Genomic DNA, 26,909 nt, shown 5'->3' on the forward strand with positions numbered 1-26,909 from the left:
CCCAAAAATTCGAAATATCCGATTCAAACTTGAACGGAATCTGCACACCCAGACCTACTCTAGAGTTTACACTTTTATCTCTAAAATTTCGCTCAAAAATATCAATACTATTAAAACAGAAGCAATTTTTATCTACTTACAAATAGTCTAGGTTGGACCATTATATTTAATTATATTTCCTATTATTTCTATTCATATCTAATTTAATTATTAAATATACATCATACCTAAAATTAAGGAACTAACTAACTAATCTGTTATTTTTTAAACTAATGAATTTAATTTATATTAATTCGAAATTTAAATAACTAATCAATTATATTTTAGTTATTAATGTAATAAATACTTATATATATATATCTATTTATTTGTATATATACAACTATATATTAATCCAAATGCAAAAAAAAAAAAATTGTTCAAAACCTTCACCAAATACATAAAAAATATAATTTTTATAGTTAGAGTATTAAATAAATATATATATATATATATATATATATATATATATATATATATTTTATATATGATAAAATAAATATTAATAGTAATTATACGATGAAACATGTTACTGTTGATAGGTTTATGAATATATTTTTTACGGGTTACTCAAAGAGACATGGAACATATATATCTAATATAAACTAATTGAACAAATATGTTAACACAAATATATCATAAAACATTACATTAACATGAATCGATGCCAGAGAGTAAGGGTTAGTATTATAATTATTTAAAAATATAATTATATATATAAATTATAAAAATTAAGAATTAAATATAATAAAATATATATATCAAAATAAAATAATAAATATTTACATTTCTATTGCGAATAATGAAATTAACTTTTAAATTTAAAATAAGCCATAGACAAAACATCAAAAAGTATCTAATAACTTGTGAATAACAAAAGTAAAATAACTAAATAAATAAACAATTTTTTTTTCCAAACGTAAATCATTAATTTGTAATAGACATATACATATTATTGATGCTCAAATCTATTTCATTTTTAGTATGCATCCTCTCAAATATTGATCCATTAACAAGATTAAATTTTAGTTGGACTAAAATTGTATTTAAATTGGAATATCACTTTCATAATATATTCACTATTCATCTGATTCATGAATATATATTACAATACTCTAAATATAATAATAAATCAAACCGAATTACATATTGGGTCATCTACCAGCTCAACCGATAACCAGATCTCGGGTTTTAGCGGTTGTTACGGGTTTTATAGAATTTTTAAATAACAGTTTTTTTTTTTGAAAACTAAAATGGATTACATATGAGCCACCGAATTTGCCAATTTTAATGCGGATCGGGTCGGATTTCAAAACATTGAATATAATGTTCTATTTGTAATATCTAAGTGTAGATACAATTAAAATACAAATTTATATCAAATAAATTTGGAATGTTTCGAAAATAATTCCGCGTTTTGAAAGTGCGGATCAAAATCTAGTACTTATATTAAAAATATTGCGAAGCGTAGAAATTAAGTGCGTGGTTACCTTTTCTGGTTCGTAAAGAGACCGGTGAAAACTGGCAGTTACGAGGACATTTTTCTCAAAAATTAAAACTTACGAGGACATCGACATATCTTTATGATCAAATACCAATGTAATAAATGCAAATAAATGACACCGTTTTGTAATATAAAAAAAAATGACACCGTTTTGTATTTCGATTAAATTAGAGATCTCATATGACTTTCACGGGATTAAATTTCCGATTGCATATGACATCACGACTTGCCCTTGGAAAATAGATATATTGACTAGTTTTTTTTCTTTTTTCTTGACTAGGTGATTTATAAAATACAATACTACGTGATACCGTGATTTCTCGACTCATTGTTTCTTAACGCATACATTTAACCGATACTACAAGATGTGCAAATGATTTTTGTGTGTAAATTTTAAATGTGATGCTCATGCTCCATCAGGGGCGGATCCAAGATGGTTTTTAGTATGGGACACTTAACCATTTCAATAACTAAAAGCTTGATATAAGTATACTTAATTAAATTTAACACTAGATGTCAATGAACAAAAAAATTAGGGTGAGGCACATGCCACACCCTCTAATACAGTGGGACCGCCCCTGTGCTCCATCTTTAAGATGGTAAATTTGTAGATTCGATAATTACAACATAGAGTAACCTTTCTGTTTCAAAATACGAGATAAAAATTTCTGCTTTGACATTTTCGAATATAGAATAAAGACAAAACCTCTAAATTAAAGGGGACTAAATCACCACGGAAGTTCTTTACAAGGAAATATATATAGCAACGCATCAAATATACATTTGATAACACTTTTGCACAAGTATTTCAAAGAGTTTAAGATGGGTTCTGATGTACTAATAGTATAATATCATAATAATAATAAAAATAAACATGGGCAAACCACGAAGGGATCGATAAAGAAAGAACATTAATGTGAAAAAAGGACAGGAAGGGGTCGAAAACTAAAAGCAAGTTGGTTCGAGCGTCACCACCTTCACGTGGAAGGGACGTGGAGCTCGAAGTTCTACACTCGATTCCGAATCATAAGACAGCGAAGCACACGTGTGTCCTCCTCGTTTTGCCCCATAACGCTTCATCTCCTCAACTGTCAGATAATAAATCGCCCTAAATTCGATGACTTCCCATATACTCGTAGCACTTCCAGCTACAAGTCGCAAACACACACTTTGACTTAAGACTTAAGACACATATTAATTGTACGATATTATGAACGATGTACCATACGTATTTCCAAAAGAAATGCTGAACTTGGTGTTATAACAGCAAGCACTAACGTCATGCAAAAATCAATGATAATTGATTCATCACCGATAGACAAAATGACAATGTCTATAGTCCTAAAATATAAATTGTCAAATATATATGTAACGAAGATCTTATATAAGAATGTCAATTATATGGTCACTTTTATCCACAAAACTTTTATTTTTACGTTCACTTTATAGATAGCATGTAATAAAAATAAAAATACTCACCGAGACAACCAGTCATAGCCGTCTGATGAAAGTTGGAGGAACCAACATCGTGCACTGCTGACAAAATCCCTCGCACATGCGGCTACGTGCATTTCCAAAAATAATCAAAGTGGCTCGGAAATGGGTTCGGTTCGGGGTGTGGTCCCACGTGTCTTTACCATGTGACCGTCTGAGCTGGCACATGCGATTAACCGCTAAATCAAAACGGCAATAATCATTTGTTTCATTAGATCGATGATCACTAGTTATTAATCTATTGCTTAAAAGCTGTGCCACACGTGCAACCTCGTCATGGATACTCAGATGATCTCTATGCTTTATTTTATTCACGCCTTTATATGCTTGATTTACATATATACCCTTGGCTTGGAATCATATAGTATCATTATTGTTTTTTTTCTTCTTTCAGAAGTGAGTTATTTGCAAATGTAATAAGCATGTTTATAGCTTGGTTGGTGGGATATATATATAATTTTAAAACTAAACGTGTCTTTTATCATTACTAGTATAATTTATACTATATTAAAATAAAATGGAAATACATTTAATATCATAATGACTATTGACTGATTTTAAATAGTTATAATTATCAAGGAAATAAATAAATTATAACATTTTTCTTGATTAGTGTGTAGAATACTAAAATCACACTTGTTGTGAAAATAGAGAGATAATAAGGTTGTGCGACCAAATCAATAATGAGTCGAGATTTTGCAATCAAATATCGGACATACTGATCTCTACATATCACACTATTAAGGAAGCTAAATCACACTATAAATTTATGTTGCCAAGGTGTCTGTTGCTTAAAATGATGAAAGTTGTTCTCCCACAAACTTATATTCTATCTGCCCATCAACCATATACAATCATTCTTTTCTCGAACTTGTCCTCTTTAATCTTTATATCATTGACCGCTGAAAACATTCTTGAGCTTGAACTTGCACCGGCCCAATATCTTCTCTAACCCTTTGTCTTGCGTCTGGTCCAACAGAGACCCATTCAAATGTGTTAACTAAAGTTAAGTCTAAAAACAATCCTCTTTGCATTTTTTCAATTTCGTATGCTTACTGTTAAACACACACACACAAAAACACATTTGATCGTTTGATCTAAACATATGAGGAAAACGCCGATAAATAAAAAAATACTAAAAAACGTGGATCTTGATGAGACTCTAATTTTGATGGGCCCAAAGCCAGTAAATAAAATACTCAGGTCAGAAATAAAGAAAAAAAGCTGAAACGGTAGTGTATGGTACTTTATGTACATGTTTTGACAAGTACGGATTAGATTTAGAAAAACATGCAACCGAAGATCAGGAGAGTGAGTTTCAACAAAAGAAGTAATGTCAACGGTTCTTCAGCTTCCGATACCGACCTTTCTTGGCCGGAAAAGCTCTCTACTTCCCGATTGATTCGTCAGATTCTCTTCTTTTTCTTCTTCTTGTATCATACACCTAACATTAAATGCTTCTTTGTATTGACTATATAAAATGCTTCTAATTTGAGTTTGGAGCAAACATTATATGTGTGAGCTTTGATGATTATTTTCAATTCTTAGGCTTGTTTGAATCATGGATTCTTCTATCTCACGAATCATGGCGTTCCCGAGGAGTTGATGAAAAGAGTGTTCAAGGAGAGCAAGAACTTGTTCTCTTTTCCTCTTGATGAGAAGATGGTGATGGTTCGACGTGGTTTTAGAGGTTACTCACCTTTGTACGACGAGAAAGGTTCTTATTATTATAGCTCATGACAATTGTTCGATCACTCCAATGAACACGTGAGTAATTCCAGCTTCTCGTAACAGGTGATTCTAAGGAGATATTCACTTTTGGATCTTCAGAGGGAGTTTTAGGTCAACATTACCCTAATAAATGGCTTTCTGAAGGTAAAAAAAAGTTTGTTGTATAATCATAATTTCTTATTTTGTTTATGTTTATTTGATCTATTTTATGGATTTTATTATTAGACCTTTTGCCGCTATGGAGGCCAACCATGGAACGCTACTATAAAAGTGTTGTATAAGTACCAGGAAATGCTTATTGACAATATTTTTAAACCTTCTACAACTAGCTATTCAATTTTGTTGTTTGGTTCTCGTATAATATTGAATTATTTTTATTTCTATTTTATTAAGTTTTTTAATTGCTCATTAGGGATGTTGGCAAGAAATTGCTTGGCCTAGTGGCCTTAGCGTTGGATTTGGAAGAGAACTTCTTTGAAAGATTGGGAGCCTTCAATGATCAAGCAGCAGTTGTTCGCCTCTTACTTTATTCAGGTCTTTAATCACCAAAAATCTTTTGTAGCATGTTTAGGGATAATATTTTCAGTTACAAATGAGTCACTGATTGTGAGATTGGTTTGAGAGTCTTACTTTTTTGTTGCATCACAGGAGAGTTGAATTCATCTGAAGAAGAAGAAGAAGAAGAAACATGTGGGGCCTCTGCTCATTCAGATTTTAGAATGCTAACTCTTCTTGCAACAGATATGGAGTTCCAGGGCTTCAAGTATTAATTAGCATTCATCTCTCATACTTTGCTTATCAAGAAAGACAATTTCCACTTCATTGTTTCTAACAAATGTTTACATACTAAAAAGGTTTGTAGGGATAAAGATAAAGAACCAAATGTTTGAGAAGATGTCCCTGGAATTAAAGGTTATACTAACACTTTGACTGACACTGTATTGTAAACCGTAACTTATGAGGACGTTTGTGTAAACAACCAGTGCTTTTATTGTCAACATCAGAGACCTCATGGAGAGATGGACTAATGGGCTTTTCCGGTACACAACAAAAGTTCCACTCTTTCATTTCAGGGCATTATATTGATTTCAAAACCTCACTCTTATGTGCGTTTTATAGATCAACAATGCATAGAGTGTGTCAGTTGGAGAAGAACGTTACTCGGTATGAACATACACACATTTCTTGTGTTGCGACTCTGTTTTACTAATCATCATTCTATCTAATATTTGTTGGTTTGATTACTTGAAAGGTGGCTGTATTTCTAGATCCAGACCCAAACTGTGTTGTGGAGTGCTTGGAGAGTTGCTTTAGTGAAACATCCCCTCCTAGGTATTATCTGAATTTTGATTGTTAAGGGTGAATTTCAACTAATAAAATGTTTTGGTCTTTAATCGGAAAACCAAAAAGGTTGATTTGTGAATATATTTCCCCTCAGGTTTCCACTGGTCCGAACCAGTGATTATTTCCACGACCGATTCAGCCAATCCCTCATCTCGAGACTTTGCCTTATTAATAAAAAAACTTGTGTGTTGTGTCATCAAAAACTCGGAAGTTTCTGCTGCCTCTACGTTGTTGATAAACCTTAATATTGTTATATATGGTCCTTGTGACTAGATGGGCCAAAACGATAAGACTAAGAGCATGCTGAATTTCGAAAAACAGTTCTCTATGCTACTTATAAAACTGTTTGATGTTGTTGTGTCTTTAATAAGGCATGTCTTGAACAAGGACTCTTCTATGTAGAGTCATGACGTCCCAGAAGAATTGATATAAGGGGGTGTTTTCATGGATAGCAAAGACTTCTTTAACCTCCCACAAGAGGAAAATATAGCATACAATCCTGCAAAGTAGATATTACTACAAACCATGGAATCTTACTACAAGAATGTCCTGTAAGCTTGCCGGTTCCTTTTTTATTTTTCTGCAAAGTAATTATTGAACAAAAAATTGGATCATCATAGATGCAGGTCTTCTCTAAACATTTCAAATTGAAAATAGGTTTCAAGTTTGTATTAACAGTTAGATTTGAACTTTGATGGTAGGGATACATATAAGCTATTCTAGGCGATGAGATCGGTAGTACAAATATGTGCAACCTTATGTGCATGTGTGTGTTCTTGAAATATTCAACTTATAAAAGAGATATGTAATTTCATATATATCTCCTCCTTTGATCTTCCATTTTAGTTTCCTAGATTGACTTGCTTGTTGGTGTTTGATATTTTGCTTTGCTGCTTTAAGGTCTGTGTGTAGGTGGTGCAGTCGTATTAATGGTAACTCAGCTCAAATCTAAATTTCTAGAGACCTGACTTCTTCGATTGATGAACTTATACAAAATCAATGCAAGGCTCAAATTGATGACATAATCGAATCAATGCAAGACTTTAGAGAAAAAAAAACTCTAGTTTATTATCTTTCAAAGACTGGTTATCAAAAGCAACACTACAATGACTTATATAGGTTATAAGAGTCATCTAAATCTCCAAACTCACCTAAAAATAGGAAAACTAATAAAATGAAAACATAACAAGAAAAGGAAATCTGTTAAATGAAAGCCGACAAAGAAAAATGGTCGCTTGGCGCTGAAAGTATCATGATGCTGCATCAGGTCTCTTGGGGTTAGAAATATTCGACTTCGAATCGGGCACTGGATCAAAGATACCGAACATTAAACACGTCTGAGGTCCTGATGTTAGCCCGAAGTTGCAGGCGATAAGCATTGTCATTAATACGCTCGAGAACCTCGAGAGGACCAATCTTCTTCGCTTTGAGTTTGTTATACGCATGAGCTGGCATCCTGCCTTTAGTGAGAAATGCCCATACAAGGTCACTGAACTCGAAGACAAGCCGTAATTTATGTTAATCAACATCAGCCTTGTATTTAATTGCAGATGATTCCAAATTCACAATAACCTTCTCACGCACTTGATGAATGTTGTCGATGAAGTCATCAGCGACACCATGAAGCCGTGTGTTGTCTGGAAGAGTGGACAAGTCCAAGGAACCTCGAGTAAGAACACCATATATAACTTGGAAGGGACTGAATCCAGAACTTCTATTGAGCGCATGGTTATGAGCAAACTCAACTTGAGGAAGATTTGAATCCCATGTCTTAGTAGAATCCCCAACGAGGTAACGAAGCAAGTTTCCTGAAGAGCAGTTTGTGACCTCAGTTTGTCCATCCGTTTGAGGATGATATGCATAACTCATGTCGAGGCTTGTACCAACATTTTTCAAAGCGATTGCCAAATGATCCAAGAACTGTGAATTACAATAAGAAATTATAGAAGTCGATAAACCATGAAAACGATACACCTCTCGAAAGAATAGAGTTCTGACTTATAAAGCGTTCGTTGTACGTTTGCAAGGCACAAAGTGGACCATTTTTCGAAAATCGATCAACAATGACAAATATGGAGTCAAAACCTTTTTGCGTACGAGGAAGTCCCAAGACAGGACCATAGTGTGTTTGGATTGGTCAAGGAAGATAAAGACCAGCGTTTGTTGCGTGCCCTTTTGAGGTTTGGCACATCATACAACGCTCGACGAATCTGTCCACATCACGCCGTATGGACGGCCAATAGTAATATTTGGAAATCAAATGTAAATTCATGCCGCATTCGATATATCCTTCATTATGTATCTCTGCAATGAGTTGAATACGGATACTACAATCAGGGACGCAAAGTCGATCTTCATAAAAAAAATAGCCATTTTGAAGCGTATAGTCACGCGATGTACCTGCTTGAGCGTCCAAGAGAATGCGGCCAAGAAATGCATCAGAAAAGTACATGTCCGCGAAAGCTGCGAAGCATGGGACAGAGACGTACAAAACAGCCAATACGGAATGTCGACGGCTCATTGCATCATCGACTCGATTCGACACACCAGAAATGTGTTTAATAACAAAAGAAAATTACTGCAGATAAGACACCCACGCAGCATGACGAGCGGATACTTTGTCCTGACTGTTCAAGTGCTTCAATATGTCATGGTTGGTGAATAGAACAAACTCCCTATGGAAAAGATAATGTCTCCAATGCTTAATTGCTTGAACTACAACGTAAAACTCAACATCGTAGGTACTGTAGCGAGCTATGGCGCCTCCCAATTTCTCGTTAAAGAACACTATTATTCTGTTAGATTGACTCAAGACCGCACCAATTCCTGTTTTGGATGCATCATAACGTAGCTCAAACACTTGAGTGAGATCAGGCAGAGCCAAAATAGGAGCTGTCATCAGCTTTGTTTTGACAATCTCGAAAATTACACCTGCCTCAGGAGTCCACGTGAAGGTACTGTTTCGACGAATGCAGTCCGCAAGTGGCGCCATCAAGCTACTAAATTGTGGAACAAATCGACGATAAAAAGATGCCATACCATGAAAACTTCGTCTCAAACAGCGTAGTAGGAGTTAGCCACGATTTTATTGCATCCACTTTAATTGGATCCACAACGAACCCCTCTACAAAAGCAATATAACCGAGAAAGTGAACCTTAGGAGAGTCAAACTAACACTTCTTCAATGTAGGATAGAGTTGATCACAATGAAGGACAAGAAGTACTTCTCGTAAGTGCATGAGGTGCTCAGCTAAAGTCATGCTAAAGATCAAAATATCATCAAAATAAACGACCACAAATTTGCCAATAAAAGAATGCAAAGATTGGTTCATGACGCGCATAAAGGTGCTCAGAGAATTTGACAAACCGAAAGGCATGACAAGCCATTCAAAAAGTCCTTCCCGAGTTTTAAATGTCGTCTTCCACTCATCTCATGGCCTGATTCGTATCTGATGATATCTTCTTCGAAGGTCAAGCTTAGAGAAAATCATTGCAGTGCTTATCTGGTCCAATAGATAATCAAGATGAGGGATGTGAAATCTGTAGCGCACTGTTATCTTATTAATAGCACGACTATCAACACAAATTTTCCACGAGCCATCTTTCTTTGGAATAAGTAATGCTGGTACTGCACAAGGACTTAAACTCTCATGTAAAAATCATTTGACCATAAGATCTTTAACATGTCGTCTAAGGTCTTCATGCTCACTTGGACTCATGCGGTAATGAGCTCGATTGGGAAGAACTGCGTCTGGATCTAGATCAATGAGGTGTTGAATATCTCTGAGCGGGGAAGACCAGGTGGTAAGTCGCTGGGAAATAAATCGTGAAATTCGTCCAACAATGTTGTGAAGTCAGATGGAATCAGTGGAATTGTAGAAGAAACCAATGAGTTCACCAGTATGAGACACACCCTTCTTCTCGTAGTGCCATCTCGAAAGGTTTTCGTTGAAGAATGAGGACATGCGCTGAAGATGTACTTTTCTTCTCTGGTAATGACGGTTGGAGAGTAAAATTGTGATTGTTATGGTGAAAGCTATAAGTGTTGTGATACCCATCATGTTGAATCCGATGATCAAATATCCATGGCCGGCCTAGGAGTAGGTGACATGCGTCCATTCAAGCTACATCACAGTGAATTTTATCTTTGAATGTTCCTCCAATTGAGTAAGAGATGAGAGTACGGCGAGTGATGAGAAGGTCTGTTTTATGATCCAGCCAATCCAATTTATAAGGACATGGGTAGAGTTCCGTTGGGAGCTTTAGTTTGTTGATGACATCTTTGGCTACCACATTTTCACTGCTACCCGAATCAATGATAAACTTGCAAACTTTACCATCAATGGTGCACTTAGAGTGGAACAGGGTATGTCGTTGAGGGTCTTCGTCCATGATTCGTGGAGCAAGACACACATGGCAAACCATGAGACATGGTCCATTATCAGCGACAAGATCCTCTCTTTCTTTAATGGTTTCTGGCACTTCTTCACATATATGACCTCACCATTGTTATCAGAAGCATCGAGTAAGAGACCTCGGCGGTTATGAGTTGGGAAATTAGCTTGGCGATGACCAATGTCTCCACATGAAAAGTAACAAAGAGAGCTTAGTCGAGAAGTGTTCTTGTGTGTGAACATAACAATGGTTGTGTCACTTTTACGAGGGATGTATGCGTCAGTTGAAGTGGTTTGTGTAGGAGTACGGGACGGACGAGCTGTGGACTAAGATTGTATTTTCAATGGTGAGGGCCTGTTGATGAGCTTCCGACAAGGTTAATGGGTTGAACAAATTGATTGTGTGCTGAATTTGCTGACGAAGGCCTGCAGTGAATCTAACAGCGAGTTGGCGCTCATAATCTTGAATATCAACCTGAGTAAGTAGTAAGAAAAATTTTGTTGAATATTCTACAACAAAACGAGATCCCTGACATATGTTATGTAGTCTCTGGAACATAAGCTGATCATATTTATAAGGCAGGAATGTTTTATTGAGTTTCGATTTAAGCTTGTCCCAAGGCATTATCTTAAGCTTCCTGAGATGAGCTCGTGTAGATTTCAATTGCGTCCACCATGCTGCTGCTCTATTTCGAAATTGCATTGTAAGAACATGAGCACAACAGTCCATTGGTGCTATTTTGAATTCTAGCATTTCTTCAACTGTGACAATCCAGTCGAGAAGTTTTCCAGCCGAGGAGTTGCCATGGAATTCTGGAATCTCTGTTTTAAATCATGTTTCCCATTGAAAACCTTCATTGACTCCTTCACCAGCATCACGTGCAAGTGTGCGGTTATTACGGAGAGGGTCAAACAGATTATCAGCAAACTGGTTCTCATCTCCATCATCTTCTCTGTCTGTGTCGTCGGCTTTGTTATTGGCGGGGATGTCAACAAGGGGTGAGGGTGCATTTCCTTGAACATTGAGGTTCTGGTGGATGGCAGTGATGTTTTGCATCTGGGCTTTAAGCTCAGCGATTGCATCACGGGTAATTTCTGCTTCGGTTCAAACATGAACTCGTCTTGGTCTTGCCATGTTGAATGGAAAAATTCAAGGAGCGTAGCAAAGCTCTGATACCAACATGACGCAGCGTATCAATGGTAACTCAGCTCAAATCTAGGGATTTGGGTTACTCTAGAGACCTGACTTCTTGGGTTGATGAACTTAATCAAAATCAACGCAAGGCTCTCGAATTGATGACAAAATCGAATAAGGTTTTAAAGAAAACTCTAGTTTATTATTTTTCAAAAACTGATTATCAAAAGCAACACTACAATGACTTATATAGGCTATAAGAGTTGGCTAAATCTCCAAACTCAATTTTTTTTTGTTTAACTCTCCAAACTCAGCTAAAAATAGAAAAACTATTAAAAATAAAACATAAAAAGAAAAAGTAATCTGTTAAAAGAAAGCCGACAAAAAAATGGTTGCTTGGCGATGAAGGTATCATGATGCTGCATCAGTGGGAAATGCTCTGCTTGATTGCCTTGGCATTGGATATAGATGAGGACTTCTTCGAACAAGTCGGAGACTTAATGATACTATAGATTTTTTTCGCCTTTTATGCTCTATATCCAGGTATCTACGTACATCAATTTCTGGTTAGATTGATATTATTTAGGGGCCCCTATTATTTATAATGAACTTTGATAAGAGTTGGATCTTTACAAAGCAAGGGTACATTTATCAAAATATATGTAACCAGTGGATCATATCTGCATCTGTTATGATTATAGATGAAGTGGTTTGTGCACAAAAAAAAGGTGAAGTGGTTTAGTCGGATGTAGAAACATATGGGGCCTCAGCCACTCAGATTTTGGAATGGTCACTTTTCTTGACTGATGAAGTTCCAGGACTTCAGGTGAATATTTCTTAGTCTTTTTTTCTTACATCCAAATATTTCTTAGTTTAGATTGTAAATGTTTTCATACACTTTCTCTTTTAGCAATGTCCTTAGGCTATCAGCAACATTGAGATAAACATTTGGGTTTCTGAAAAACAAATATAAGTATTTAAAATAAAAGAAACTATCACAGGCTGACAGGTGTAGTATAAATGGTCTTAACCGTTTACAATAAGACATCTGTAGAAAAGTTTTTTTAAAAGGTTGGCGTGAGCTCTTCCCGGAGAGACGTCCCACTCTCTCTTTCTAACTTTTTCTGATTTTTCTACTTTTATATTATTGAGAGACTATAAGAGAGCTTCACATTGCTCGTGCCCTTAGAACATCTACATTGATGAGTTTTTCACTAATTATATTAATATTTAATTGGTGAATTTCTCAGGAAAAAGAAAGAGAAATTTATAGTAAAAGCTTTTCTGAATCAAATATTAGTATAATTAGTGAAAAATTATGGTGAGACACACTAATGTTTTTACACCGTATTTGAACTCATTTTTAGGTTTATAAAGACACATGGAGACAGACACTTATTTGGGAAAACGTACCTGAAATTCGAGTGTTAGTTTACCTTGTAGCTTCTCGATTTTGGAGGTTTGTTGATTAGAGCTAGCCTACGCAGCTTTAGTCTCTAGTCTATGGCTTTTTGTTACGAAATGTGAAGAAAAGTTTTTGATTGAAATAATGAAATGTTAGTATTCGACTTTTACGTTTTGCATGAAATTGTGCTCTCTCTCTCTCTCTCTCTCTCTCTCTCTCTCTCTCTCTCTCTCTCTCTCTCTCTCTCTCTCTCTCTCTCTCTCTCTCTCTCTGCCTTGATCGAACCCATGAGCTGGACTGCTGGAGCATAGTCCACATACCAAATGGCATGAAATTGTGCTATTAAGAATACAATTTATTGTCGTTCACATGGATGCAGAGTTACCATTGTGGTTTGCAGAATTTTAGATGAATCTGTTTATCTTAATGTCAAAAAAAAAACTTCCTCCATCTTAAACTCGATATAATTTCAAGTTCTTAACACATATTAAAAAGATAAGAAGATAAATTAGTATAAAAACTACATTAAAATTATAAAATAATGTTTATTTGGAAAAATTTCCAGAAAAATGTTCTAACTAAATTTAGTTAACCTTTTTAATGCTTTATTTTTTTGCTATTCAATTTAATACTTCAAATAGTGATTTTTTTTAATTTTATTATACTAATTTTAAAATATGATCATTTTAATACTGAAAGTCTGAAATTGTGTTTATTTTAAGAAAAATTATTAATACGCCTTTAAACAAAATTTAAATGATTTTTCAAATTAAAAACAAATCATTAGGAATAAAAGGAACTAAATCGCTTATAACCTAATACTTTTTACTTCTAATTTTAAATTTTAATATTATATTTAATTTAATTTGTGGAACATAATACTAGTATATTTATTTTTCATTCAAAAATAATTTCATCCAAACTTTAGTTATTTTTGTTCCAAAAGGTTTAAAACTAAATTAGAAAAAATAAGATTTTTTTAAAAGCTACTCTCTCTCTTCTCACTGTTCTCTCTCTGGATCTTTCACGGGGGAAAAGAAGAGACGAGAAGCTTCACTTTCGATTCAATCTTATGATTGAATCGATTTTTTGGGTGTAAATATTTCCGATCTGCAGATCGATTGTGTGTTTTCGCAAGGCGAATTCTCTCTTCGCTAAGGAGATTTAGTTTCGCCAAAGGCGATTTTGATGTGTAGCAGTTTCATCCAAATCGAATTGTTTATCAATCTTTCTTCGATTGGTTAAAACATAAATAAACCTTTTAGATCGATTCTTCTCTTTGTTTTTACTTAATAATATACCGTCTAGTTAAGATGTTTGTTTTCTCTTATTATTTAGATACGCTCAGGTTTTGATTCGGAGATGGTGTCATCCTTTGTTTCGAGTTCGAGCAGAGTCTCCATGATAATCAAAACCTCAGATTTGGAACGCGCTTTGAAGATACACGGTAGCATTCTGACAAGATTCTATCTTTGATTCTACTGAAGCTTTTCCCTGGATAAATTCTAGCAGTTGGAGAAGATGACCTTGAAATCGACGGCGATTGGAGGCATGAATAACGTGCAAGCAGCCTCAAACAAGTTTTGAAATGAAGATCCGTGAGTTTTCGGCACTGCCTTCTTCTTTCACGGACTGGAAGAGATGAAGCCATGAGTTGACCACGTATTCATCATGCAATCTATCATTATCTTTAAGATATGGGCTTTATCTGGGCCAAATTGTATTCTAAACTGTTTGTAACAATGTCATTTGAGCTTTCGTTTATTGAAAACGAAAGTTGACAAAATTTTTTTTAAAAAAAATTGATTTAAAAAAAAATTCTTTTGAAACTTATCAATGCTTTTATAAAACATAATTTCATTATTAAAATAAACACAATATATTAAAATGAACAAAATAATTATTCAACTACTAAATTTAATATTAAAAGTTTTAATAAAATTTAGTTGATGTATTTTTATAGATTTTTATTTATTTATTTTGTAACGATAAATTTATTTATAACAATATTTAATTTATCTACGCAGTTGAATGAAAAAAACATGTTTAGAAATTTAAGTTTGATTTGTAATGAAAAACATGTCTTCCCTAAAAAATAATACTCAGTCAACGATATATAAACTAAAAAACCGTGGGATTTGGACGGAGTTTACGTATTTGGACCATACTGCTACACGTGACTGATTTTCTGTGGTTCTAGCTTAAGCGACAATTTTTTTTTTAAAACGAAGTAGTGTCTTATAACAAAACGACAATAGTTGCCTACTTTTCTTTTGACGTTGTCAAGACCTAACACCTAAAACAGATTGATGGGAAACAAAACTTAAAATCGAATTTTACTACGCTGCATACATAGTTGACAAGCAAATCCATTGGACGGAGAAAATGAGCAAAAACATTAACAATAATTTGGAAATTCATTATATTTATAATAAAGTTTGTTTGGTAAACATGTTACGAATTATGTTGTTTATTAAAAAATCTCGAATTACCCATACATAATGCAATACAAGCATGCAGGCCCGCCTCAAAAAACTTTTGAACCCGTGGCAAAATGATATAATATTTTCTTTAAACATAAATATCTATACTAATTTAAATTTTTTTGGGCTTTGATCTTTAATTTTTTACAAAAAATTGGGCCATTTTTCAATACTATTTATACAAAAAACAATTTGGACCCTAGGCTCATGCCCCCTTTGCCATCTTTCTAAGCCGGCACTGCAAGCATGATGCGACCATATCTCTTCACGATAAGAAGGCAAAACGTTATCTTATCTTCAATTTCAAAACGTTTATCATCGTTATCCTACTTCAAATGCATGCGTACATACATGATTGTTCCCATTTGGCCGAATATATATTATTACACGTTTGTCTGATACCACCGTCTTGTTAATAATTTTTCTTTTCAAAACGAGATTTGGTCTCACTATCCATTGAATAAAAATTGTTCTTATACGGAAAAGAATCTAATATTGCTCATTTTTTACGTGGGTTTCTATTTATTGTCGATACTGTGACACGACTGGATCTGAGATAAACCCGATATTATTCATCTATTTATTTCATAAAAAAAAACTCAAATATTATCTCTCTCTCTTCCAACTACTCAGCAATTAAATCGGTAGAGGCACGGCACCAAAAGCATTTGGCTCTCTCTTCTCTTTGTTATTTTTCTCGGGAAAGTTTTAGGTAATCATGGAGGGAATTGATCACCTAGCCGATGAGAGGAACAAGGCGGAGTTCGATGTCGACGAGATGAAGATCGTCTGGGCCGGTTCTCGCCACGCTTTCGAGGTTTCCGATCGAATCGCCCGCCTCGTCGCCACCGATCCGGTGAGTCTTCTCGATTATATGTATGAATGATTACGGTTAGGGATTCTGTTTCCTGTGTAATCGATTCGTGAATTTCGTGTTATAAAGGTATTCGAGAAAAGCGATAGAGCTAGGCTGAGCAGGAAGGAGCTGTTCAAGAGCACGTTGAAGAAATGTGCTCACGCTTGGAAGAGGATCATCGAGCTTCGTCTCACTGGTATCGATTTTTTGCTTCTCTCACGCACACCCTATTGTTCTTATTAAGAGTTTCGAAATGACGTCGTTTTGATTGTTGTGTGGTTACAGAGGAAGAAGCAGGAAGGTTGAGGTTCTTTGTTGATCAGCCTGCCTTTGTTGATCTTCACTGGGTACCTTCCTTCCGCCTTTATAGATTATAGTTTCTTCTTTGATTCATGTTTTTGTGTTTCTTCTCTAGGGAATGTTTGTGCCTGCTATCAAGGGGCAGGGTACAGAGGAGCAGCAACAGAAATGGTTGTCTCTAGCCAATAAGATGCAGATTATTGGGTGTTATGCACAAACTGAGCTTGGTCATGGCTCTAATGTTCAAGGACTTGAGACAACCGCCACTTTTGATCCCAAGACGGATGAGTTTGTGATCCACAGCCCAACTCAGACTTCATCCAAAGTGAGTATATACTACCAGGACACCTTTGGTTATGAGTATGCACTGTCTCTTACTTGTGTTGACATTTTCATCTGTCTTTGAATAGTGGTGGCCTGGTGGCTTGGGAAAAGTTTCTACACATGCTGTTGTTTACGCTCGTCTCATCACTGACGGCAAAGACTATGGTGTCCATGGTATGTACTGGGAATTTTTTTTTTTTTTATCTTTTTTGTTCCATTTTAACTTGCTTGGTATTTAATTTTATTGCCTAATTTCCTCTTCCAGGATTCATTGTGCAACTGCGTAGCTTAGAAGATCATTCTCCTCTTCCGAATATAATTGTTGGTGATATCGGGACGAAGATGGGTAATGGAGCATACAATTCTATGGACAACGGTTTTCTTATGTTTGATCAAGTTCGCATTCCCAGAGATCAAATGCTCATGAGGTCTTCTTTCTCTTAGTCATTTTGTTTGGTTAATTCATGCTGTACTGATAGTGCTGGAGGAAATGGCTCGTGCTGAAATATGGGCTTATGGTTCTGTGCATTCTTCTCTTCTTCCAAAACGTTTCAGGCTGGCAAGAGTTACGAGGGAAGGAAAATATGTTCCATCGGATGTCCCAAAGCAGCTAATGTATGGTACTATGGTGTATGTGAGACAAACAATTGTGGCAGATGCTTCAAATGCACTCTCTAGAGCTGTTTGCATAGCTACAAGGTACAGCGCAGTGCGGAGGCAGTTTGGCGCCCGGAATGGTGGCATTGAGACTCAGGTACTTCTTATTCACGCTCATTTTACAGGAAAGGATCCTCATGGTTGTTAGTATTATTTTTTCTAACCCTCACTAACGTCGGTGGCCATTATGTTGTCTAGAAAAGGGAATATAATGTATTACTGCATACTATCTTCACAGGTGATTGATTATAAAACTCAGCAAAACAGGCTATTTCCTCTGTTGGCATCGGCATATGCATTCCGATTTGTTGGGGAGTGGCTTAAATGGCTGTACACGGATGTAACTGCAAGACTGCAGGCCAGTGATTTCTCAACATTGCCTGAGGCTCATGCATGCACTGCAGGATTGAAATCTCTCACCACCACAGCCACTGCGGTACGCTCCAGAACTGATCCTTTAAGCTCACTAGACTAGACTAATCGGTTTTGTTCCTCTAGGGGGCCCACCGCTCACATTCCACTCTATTACATAAGTAGATTCCTAAGATTTATCTCATATTGTAATATAAATAAACAGCTCTTGTTGTATTAAGACTTGAAACGTCAGCTTAAGCTTACTGTTGGTTGCAGGACGGCATTGAAGAATGTCGTAAGTTATGTGGTGGACATGGTTACTTGTGGTGCAGTGGGCTCCCTGAGCTGTTTGCTGTATATGTTCCTGCCTGTACATATGAAGGAGACAACATTGTGCTACAGTTGCAGGTATTTGCTATCTAACTTTATTAAGTTCGAACTATTCTCACATACTAGAACAACAGTGTCAGCACGGATAGATTTATTAATGTCTCTCTGGACTTTTGGTTGTGAGCTTTGTCCTTCTTAGATATTATGGTATGCATGTTTTCTCAGTTTCACTGCTTACACACATTTAGCTATATTTTTATGTTTTTTGGTTCATTGTGCTTCCCAAATCTTTCTTTTTTCCAAAGAATAAGAACGGGTCTACTGGCATTTGCGGTTATTCACGTAATTGTTCAAAAAACGGTGTTTTGTAGGTTGCTAGATTTCTCATGAAGACAGTGTCCCAGCTGGGATCTGGAAAGGCTCCTGTTGGCACAACTGCTTATATGGCTCGGGCACAACATCTTTTGCAATGCCGTTCTGGTGTTCAAAAAGGTGAGTTTTCAAGTTCATATGTTTTTTTTTTCCTTCTCCCCGCTACATACGGCTTCCTGGTTAATGATGATGATTTTATTATTTGGGCATTTAGCTGAGGATTGGTTGAACCCTGCTGCGGTAGTGGAAGCTTTTGAAGCAAGGGCTCTGAGAATGGCCGTTGCTTGTGCCAAAAATCTCAGCAAGTTTGAGAATCAAGAACAAGGTAAACTTTTCTAACTCCATGTCAGATCTTTAGCCAAAGGACCAAACTCTACAAAGGTTTCTCACAAAAAAATTCTCATATCTACAGGATTCTCAGAGCTACTGGCCGAGCTGGTTGAGGCGGCAATTGCTCATTGCCAATTGATTGTTGTTTCCAAGTAAGCTTCTTCTTCACCATTTCACATTTTGATCAGATATGCTTGGTGATTCTCTCGAGTCAGCTCCTGAAGTTCACCAACTTTGTCTTGGTTAGGTTCATAGCTAAGCTAGAGCAAGACATAGGAGGCAAAGGAGTAAAGAAACAGCTGAACAATCTGTGTTACATTTACGCTCTCCATATCCTTCATAAACACCTCGGAGATTTCCTCTCAACCAACTCCATCACTCCCAAACAAGCCTCTCTCGCCAATGACCAGCTCCGTTCCTTATACTCACAGGTTCGTCATCTCTCTCAGTTTCTCTGCATTTTGTTCCTTCAAAAGCTGAGTAGTTTATAAAATCAACATGTTTTGTGGTCCTTGTTATAGGTCCGCCCTAATGCGGTTGCGCTTGTGGACGCCTTCAACTACACCGACCATTACTTGAACTCGGTGCTAGGACGTTATGACGGTAATGTATACCCGAAGCTCTTTGAGGAAGCATGGAAGGATCCATTGAACGACTCGGTGGTTCCTGATGGGTACCAGGAATACATTCGACCCTTGATCAAGCAGCAGCTTCGTACCGCCAGGCTCTGAAGAGTTTGCTTTATAACACATTCTTCTTCTCTTTTCAGTATTATTGTCTTGAATAAATTTGCCGGTTTAAAAACTGGCGATACCCTTATTTATGTGTAGCAAATGTAATGGCTGACACATACGTCGGAGTTTTAGTACTATTTTTAAATTATAAATTAAACATAAGTTATGTCTCGTTGCTAAAAGTCTTAATCCTCAATACATTAATCCAACGGCGGTCAATGTTACTTTTCCGAAGATTTAGAATCTAGAGGAGGGTTCAGATCAGTGATAGAGAGAATAGTTAGTTTTTACTTTGATGCAGAACGTCATATTCTCACTATACTGAGAGACACTCCTTGTACCCACTTTACTCATCAAATCATTTTCTAAATTTGGATTCGATCATCTTCCGAGCCTCTGCAAGAGGGATTGTAGTGTCAATATATACTGTTGGATCATGGTTGGGACAAGTGGATGAAACAACAAATAGGTCAACAAAGGTATAGGTAAAAGTGAAGTTTAACGTGGACGGTTTTATTTCACTTGTTATGAAACTTTAGATCAGAAGCTGGTGGTCTTCAACAAGTTTGTTACTACATGTGATACACTCTTTAACATATACTAGGGTTTTGATCTGCGCCTCCACACGGATATTGGTTATTTCATTTTTATAAATTAATATTTACTTTTCATAATTAATTTTATGTATTTTAAGTATGTTGCCATATAATTAATTGTATTCAAAAGATACAGAATGAATAGGGATATATTAGTTATTTTGATATTTTTAGGTTCCTATACATAACCATATAAATTTGAGAAGACCCAACTCGAAACCCACATATAAATTATAAAATCTAAGCGGGACCTTTAAACCCAAAATAATATGATACCCAAAAGAAACAATATATTTGAATGGATACCCGAGTGTCCATGCCTAACTGATTCTATAAGCAAATAATTTTTTTTTATCTCTATGTGTTTGACTAAATTAAGTGAAACAGAAAAAAGTTTTTTATTTAGTAAAATAGTTATATGGTCTGAAAAATTAAGTGACAATATATGTAATACGTTTTAATGTCTTGAATTATGTGTTTGGCTATGTAATTTTTCACCGATTGAAATTAAGATAAAAATAGTAAAATAGACTAAACCAAACTTTTAATCAAATGCAAAACTTGATTATTTTACATTTTGATTTTATAATTGGTACAAAGTTAATTTTGATTAACTAATAAATAAAAATCTACAATATTATTATTTTGTTAATATAATTAATGATGTGATTTATTGTTAAATTAATATAATTAATAAAGTATGTAAGATGAATGAAAATAAGGAAATAAAAGATGTAATAAATCTGTTTGAAAATAAGGTTAGTTCCATAAGTGAAATTACTAAAAGGACAATATACTTATTTTTTATACTGCTATCCATGTTTCAAACAACATTATACTCCTTTTTATATGGCTATCAATGTTTCCAAAAAATTCCTAAATGTACATCGGTTTTAATAATATAGATCTAGAGATTGATCCGCGCACCGTGCGAATATTGGTTCTTATTTAATACATTGATATTTAATTTTCATAATTAATGTTATATATTTTAGATGAGTCGTAATATAACTAATTGTATTCAAAAGACCTGGACCGAATCGGGTAATATGATTATTTTTGGTACAAATATCGAACATGTTTCAGATACATTTGTTATTTAGATATTTTAGGTTCCTATATATTAGAACCGAACTCGTCAAGACCGAGAATGACTCAACTCATAATCCACACATAAATTTATAATATTCAAGCATACGTAATTTTAAAATAATGTTATCCAAAAATAACAACTTGTACATAAATGGATAGCATATGTTCATGCCTAACTGATTTTATAAACTAATAAAAAGACTATTTCTATGTGTTTGGCTAAATTAAGTGAAATAAAAAGAATTTTTTATTTAGTAAAATAATTATATGGAGTAAAAATTTAAGTGACAATAAATATAATACATTTTTATTATTTTGATTTAAGTTATCATTTTATTCACAAAAATGTTTTTGAATTTTTTTGGCTACGTAATTTCCACCGATTGAAACTAAAATATATAAAAAAAAGTTTTAGTAAAACAAACTAAAACGTACGTTCAACCATATGCAAAAAAACAGTTATTTTACATTTTGATTTATAATTGACACAAAGTTAATATTGATTAACTAATAAATAAATAAAAATTACTATTATTATTATGGTAATATAATTAATGATGTGATGAATTGTTAAGGTAGTATAATTACTGAAATTATTAAATTGAGTGAAATATGAAAAAACAATTAATGTAATTATATTAATAAAATTACTAAAAAGATAATATATTTTATTTTATACTGCTATCCATGTTTCCAAACAATTTTATTATATACTGTTATTTATGTTTCCAAACAGTACTAAAAGGTATTTTAGTTTTAATAATATAGATATAATAATTGCCGAAGGAATCTTTCACTTTTTCAAACATATACTTTTTAGTTATTATAGTTTCCTATTTTTTTGAAAAGTACTAATTATTTTTTTATTTTTTTTATTTTAAGATCTAAATAATTAACAAAAGAACTTAGCATTACTACACTGATTTAAGTTATATTTTTAATTAACAATAGTACATGTTAAAATTTAGTGAATTGTTATTATTACGTGTGCTATGTTTATTGGAGACATTTTGTTTTATATAATAAGATAATTGGAATAAAAATTCTTTTATATTTTCCTTTCATCAAAAATTCCCCTTTTATATATCACAGATTAACTAGATCTGATTTAAATAATAAAAGACTGCATATAGTTAGAAAAGTTGGACCATAAATTTATGTTAATTAAGTCGGGTATGTTTTAATACAACTATAAAATAGTAATTGTTTGTTGTTTTTATTACTTTGTAATTTAACTCACAATATGTATGCACATATTTCGTAAATCCTAAGAAACAAAATTTCATCAAATAGTATAATAAAATTGATTTGCTTAAACTGAAACATGCATGTGAAGTTTTCAGGATTGTGCTTTGTTGTCAATTAGCATCATTTCCACGACATCATGCTTCAGACTAGTCCTGGGCATTCGGATACTCGGTTCGGGTCGGGTCGGGTTATTCGGTTTTCGGATTTTTCGGGTTATGTCAAATGTAACCCGATTAAGAACCGGTTAAATTACGGATCAGATCGGTTCGGTTTATATCGGATCCGGTTCGGGTTTCTATTCTTTTTTGGAATCCGAATGAGAACCGAATTAACACCGGTTCGGATTTTAACCCGAAAAAATCGTTTCGGTTCGGATTTTAACCCGAAAAACCCGAAAATACAACATAAAAAAAAACATTCTAGAATCAAACTATCAAAGTATCAAACTGAAACAATATCATAGAAACTGAAACAACATCCTCAAAGGCTCAAACAAACTGAAACAAACTGAAGCAACATCCTTAAAACAGAAACAACATCATGAAAGCAGAAGTAACATCCTCAAACAAACAGAAGCAACATCCTTGAAACAGAAATAACATCCTCAAACAAACTGAAACATAATAAAACCAGATAAAATGTTCTTCAAGACACTTCTAAGCAATGCAAACAGAAGAGACCTACAAAAGAGAGCAGAGGATTAAAACTTGAACTCGTCAACAAGCAATGCAGCTGAGACTCAAACTCTATCAGTAAATAAGAACATGTACCTTGCTTAGAACTTGATTCGCATGACACATTCTCAGCCTAAGACTCTCAGGTTTGGAAGTGCAGCTGCGGCTCAAACTCTACACAAAATGAAAAAGAGAAGATTAAAAGCTGAACTGGAATACTCAAAACTTAATACAACTTAAGAACTAAGAACATACCTCTTTGTAGTTCATCTTGTAATTCAATCTCAGCAATCAGTTGCTGAGTTGAAACCACGTTTCTTTCATTGATTCGAATCTCACACTTAAGCCATTGTTCTGTGCACATGAGAACCTCAATCATGTAGTGGGTCAAGCAACTTCTCGATGGATCAAGGATTCGATTACTTGTGCTAAAGGCAGACTCTGATGCAACAGAAGAGACTTGCATAGCTAGAACATCCTTAGCTATGGCAGCTAAGGTCGGGTACTTTGAACTGTTGATCCTCCACCAACCTAAAACATCAAATGGAATTCCTAGAGGATTGGGTTTAGGAATTTCTACCTTCTCCTTCAAGTATAGCTCTAACTCAGTGCTTGCATCTTGAAATCCCAACTCGTTCACCATTTCCTTGTACAAGGAATCCATTCTTTCATACCCATACTCATTCTCATCAGAAGAATCCATCGCAGCCTCATCTTGTGACTCTTGGACACTCTGACTCTGAGACGATGAACCAAATGCTGGAGCAGTGTGTGATGCTGCAGAGGCGTTGTACTCATCAAAAAGCCTTTCCATGACATCAGTGACTGAGTCGTAGAGCACCTTACTTTGTGGACTATCTTTCCCATAAAGCTTTTCAAAGCAAAGACCAGCAAACTTCATCTTGTTCCTCGGGTCAAAGACACTTGCAACAATCAACAGCCTATTAATGTCTTTTAGACCATCCCAATACTTATTAAACTTTGCCCTCATAACCATAGCCTTTGTCCTAAGCTTCTCATCCGTACTAGTACTCAATGTAATCAGATTCCTTTCTATGGTGACAATCTCATTGTAACACTTGTAGGAACTAGGCGAGTTAGAAGCAGAGACAACTAAAGTCGAGTTGTAGAATATTACCAGGAACTTAACCAAACCCTCCACTTTATCCCAATCCTCTGAAGTTGGTGGTCCAACCCTCTTCTTGCCCTCCACAGTCTCTTGAAAGTGATCATTGTAAAGCTTGTCCTCAACTTCCATTCTATCAAACGCTGCTCTAAACTTCAAGGCCCTTGACAACATCAGGTAGGTTGAATTCCATCGTGTCTTGCAGTCCAAAGATAAGCTACCTCTTGTCATCCTTGCTGACTCAACCTTCTGATCAAATGATTCGACTCTCTTAGAAGAAGCTCTGATATATTGTATGGCGTTCCTTATTGCACACACACTCGCATCCACCTCTAGCATACCATCTCGCACAACCAAGTTGATGATATGAGCACAACAACGTAGATGCAGAAGCTCACCTCCCAGCACTAAGCACTCAGGTCCTAAAGCGTTGAATGCATCCCTGAACAACTTCAGAGCATTAGTGTTCGCAGTGGCATTGTCTACTGTTATTGTAAACACTTTCTTTATCCCCCATTCAGCCATACACTCCAGCAAGACAGAGCATATTGTCACCCCTTTATGATCCGCTACATGCTTGAAACCAATGATGAACTTCCTAAGTTTCCATCTATCATCGATGAAGTGTGCCGTGATGACCATGTAGCTAGCTGCTGTACTTGGTGCAACCCAAATGTCTGTTGTTAAAGAAACCCTTTGCTTGTTGCCACTGATCAGCTGCATCAAATCTGATTTCCTCTTTGCATACAACTCAACAATATCCCTTGTTGCTGTTCTTCGTGAATGTGGCTTAGGAAGATTCACCTTGTTGCAGAAGTGCTTCCATCCCAAACCATCAACAAAGGATAGTGGCAACTCCGATATGACAAGCATCTCATTAGTAGCTTCCCTTACAACTTCATTAGAAACCCTCGCCAGCTTCAACTGAACACCATCTTCATCATCACTTTCGGCATTCAGAGTATGTTGAGTCTGAGACTGACTTTGTACCCATGTCTGATGTTCCTTGCAGATACCAAGATGCTTCTTGAGACATGAAGTGCCATTGGACGTTGCACAACGCATAACTCTACCGCAATAGTTGCAGCTGCATTTGTTCCGATTATCCTTCAGTCTTGTGTAATGATTCCAAACTGTTGACCTTGTACTTGTATTCTTCTTCTTCTTAACAGCTGCAGCTGACTTGGTCTTCCTTTTGTTTCCACTTGCAGTAACAGGACTAGTTGTCCCAAACTCATCATCGTTTCCCTGAGTTTCATCATCATCTCTGATAGCTTCACGTTGAGGTGATGAAGAATCCATCTGCAAAACAAAAACGAGATATCAACTTGAGTTCTGAATACATCAAAATCACAAAATATAAACTGCAAAGTGATTTACTCTAACTCTATTATGGAACTAGAGCACAATCTAAAGTTATCAACTTGATAAAGAACACACTTCTCAAATTTCATTCTCAAATTTCAAAACATCACAATCACAAACATCATTATCGACTTATCACTTTAACATAAAAAAAATTAAAGAAGTAACAAGTTCAAGTTCATACCTTCGATTGATTCGTTGAAAAAGCTGAGAGAGGATATGTTTCAATTGGAGAGGGAGATGGTGAAATATAAGGGAAGGGAGAAGGGACAACATCCTTAAAGGATTCCAGTTTCTCAAGATGCATTCGAAATCGCAATCGTTGCTTAGGACTCTACGGTTTCGTTTGTTCGAGAGTCGAGAAGAAAAGTTAGAAAACATCGAGTCCCAAGAGACACGCCTAACCTAAGAACAATAATGACAGGTTGTTGGTTTGTTATTCGGTTTTCGGGTAAACCGAACGGTTCCGTGTTTTAATCCGAACCGAACCGAAATCCGAATCACAGAAATTTCAAAACCGATCGGGTTATTAGGCAAAACCGAAGCCGAACATTTTCGGATTTTTCGGATCGGGTCGGGTCGGGTTTTGCGGATCCGGTTTATATGCCCAGGACTACTTCAGACCCTTATACTCCCTCTGTTCCTGAAAATAGGATTTTTTAGATTTATTTTTTGTTCTAAAATGATAGATTTTCTAAAACTTTAAAGTACTTTTAGTAGTTAATGTTGAAAAATTGTATACTTTTAAAAAACATTAATTGAAAATATTTGAATTGGTTGAATACTATTGGTTGATATTTATTGGAAAATATATAGTAAAATAAATAATAAATTCAATTGTAAAAAGTTAATTGTTTCCTTAATATGCATGAATATTCTAAAAAATCTTTCTTTCAGGAACAGAGGGAGTATTTATTAAGCATTTAATAGCCGAATTTGGTAGGTGAATAGTTGTAGTGCAAAATAAAGTTTCGGTTGTAACTTGTAATCCTCTTTTATAAACCGGTGTTTTATAAAAATAT

General features: G+C 35.1%; 2 protein-coding genes and 1 non-coding gene across 3 annotated transcripts; 2 read left to right on the top strand and 1 right to left on the bottom strand.

Annotated features, from left to right (window-relative positions):
- The first annotated feature begins 496 nt into the window (after positions 1–496).
- LOC106437408 lies at positions 497–7,564 on the top strand. The gene is made up of 6 exons (XR_007328482.1): positions 497–5,302; positions 5,417–5,531; positions 5,623–5,680; positions 5,752–5,808; positions 5,888–5,932; positions 6,021–7,564. It is a non-coding gene; the product is annotated as an uncharacterized LOC106437408 (transcript).
- An 8,505-nt stretch (positions 7,565–16,069) lies between these two features.
- Positions 16,070–19,958, top strand: LOC106437449 (peroxisomal acyl-coenzyme A oxidase 1). The gene is made up of 14 exons (XM_013878341.2): positions 16,070–16,385; positions 16,473–16,581; positions 16,671–16,732; positions 16,801–17,010; positions 17,096–17,183; positions 17,275–17,437; positions 17,565–17,763; positions 17,905–18,102; positions 18,297–18,428; positions 18,722–18,842; positions 18,937–19,047; positions 19,135–19,204; positions 19,300–19,483; positions 19,574–19,958. Exons 1-14 carry the CDS (start codon positions 16,248–16,250, stop codon positions 19,781–19,783), a joined length of 1,995 nt encoding a protein of 664 aa, XP_013733795.2. The 5' UTR covers positions 16,070–16,247; the 3' UTR covers positions 19,784–19,958.
- Positions 19,959–23,538: 3,580 nt separating this feature from the next.
- Positions 23,539–26,194, bottom strand: LOC106437409 (zinc finger BED domain-containing protein RICESLEEPER 2-like). The gene is made up of 3 exons (XM_048766979.1): positions 26,072–26,194; positions 23,652–25,824; positions 23,539–23,570 (listed from the first exon to the last, which is right to left on the bottom strand). The coding sequence occupies exons 1-3, from the start codon at positions 26,192–26,194 to the stop codon at positions 23,539–23,541; spliced, it is 2,328 nt and encodes a 775-aa protein (XP_048622936.1).
- Positions 26,195–26,909: the final 715 nt, after the last annotated feature.

This window comes from Brassica napus, chromosome A1 (genome assembly GCF_020379485.1).
Source record: "Brassica napus cultivar Da-Ae chromosome A1, Da-Ae, whole genome shotgun sequence".
Taxonomy (NCBI): domain Eukaryota; kingdom Viridiplantae; phylum Streptophyta; class Magnoliopsida; order Brassicales; family Brassicaceae; genus Brassica; species Brassica napus.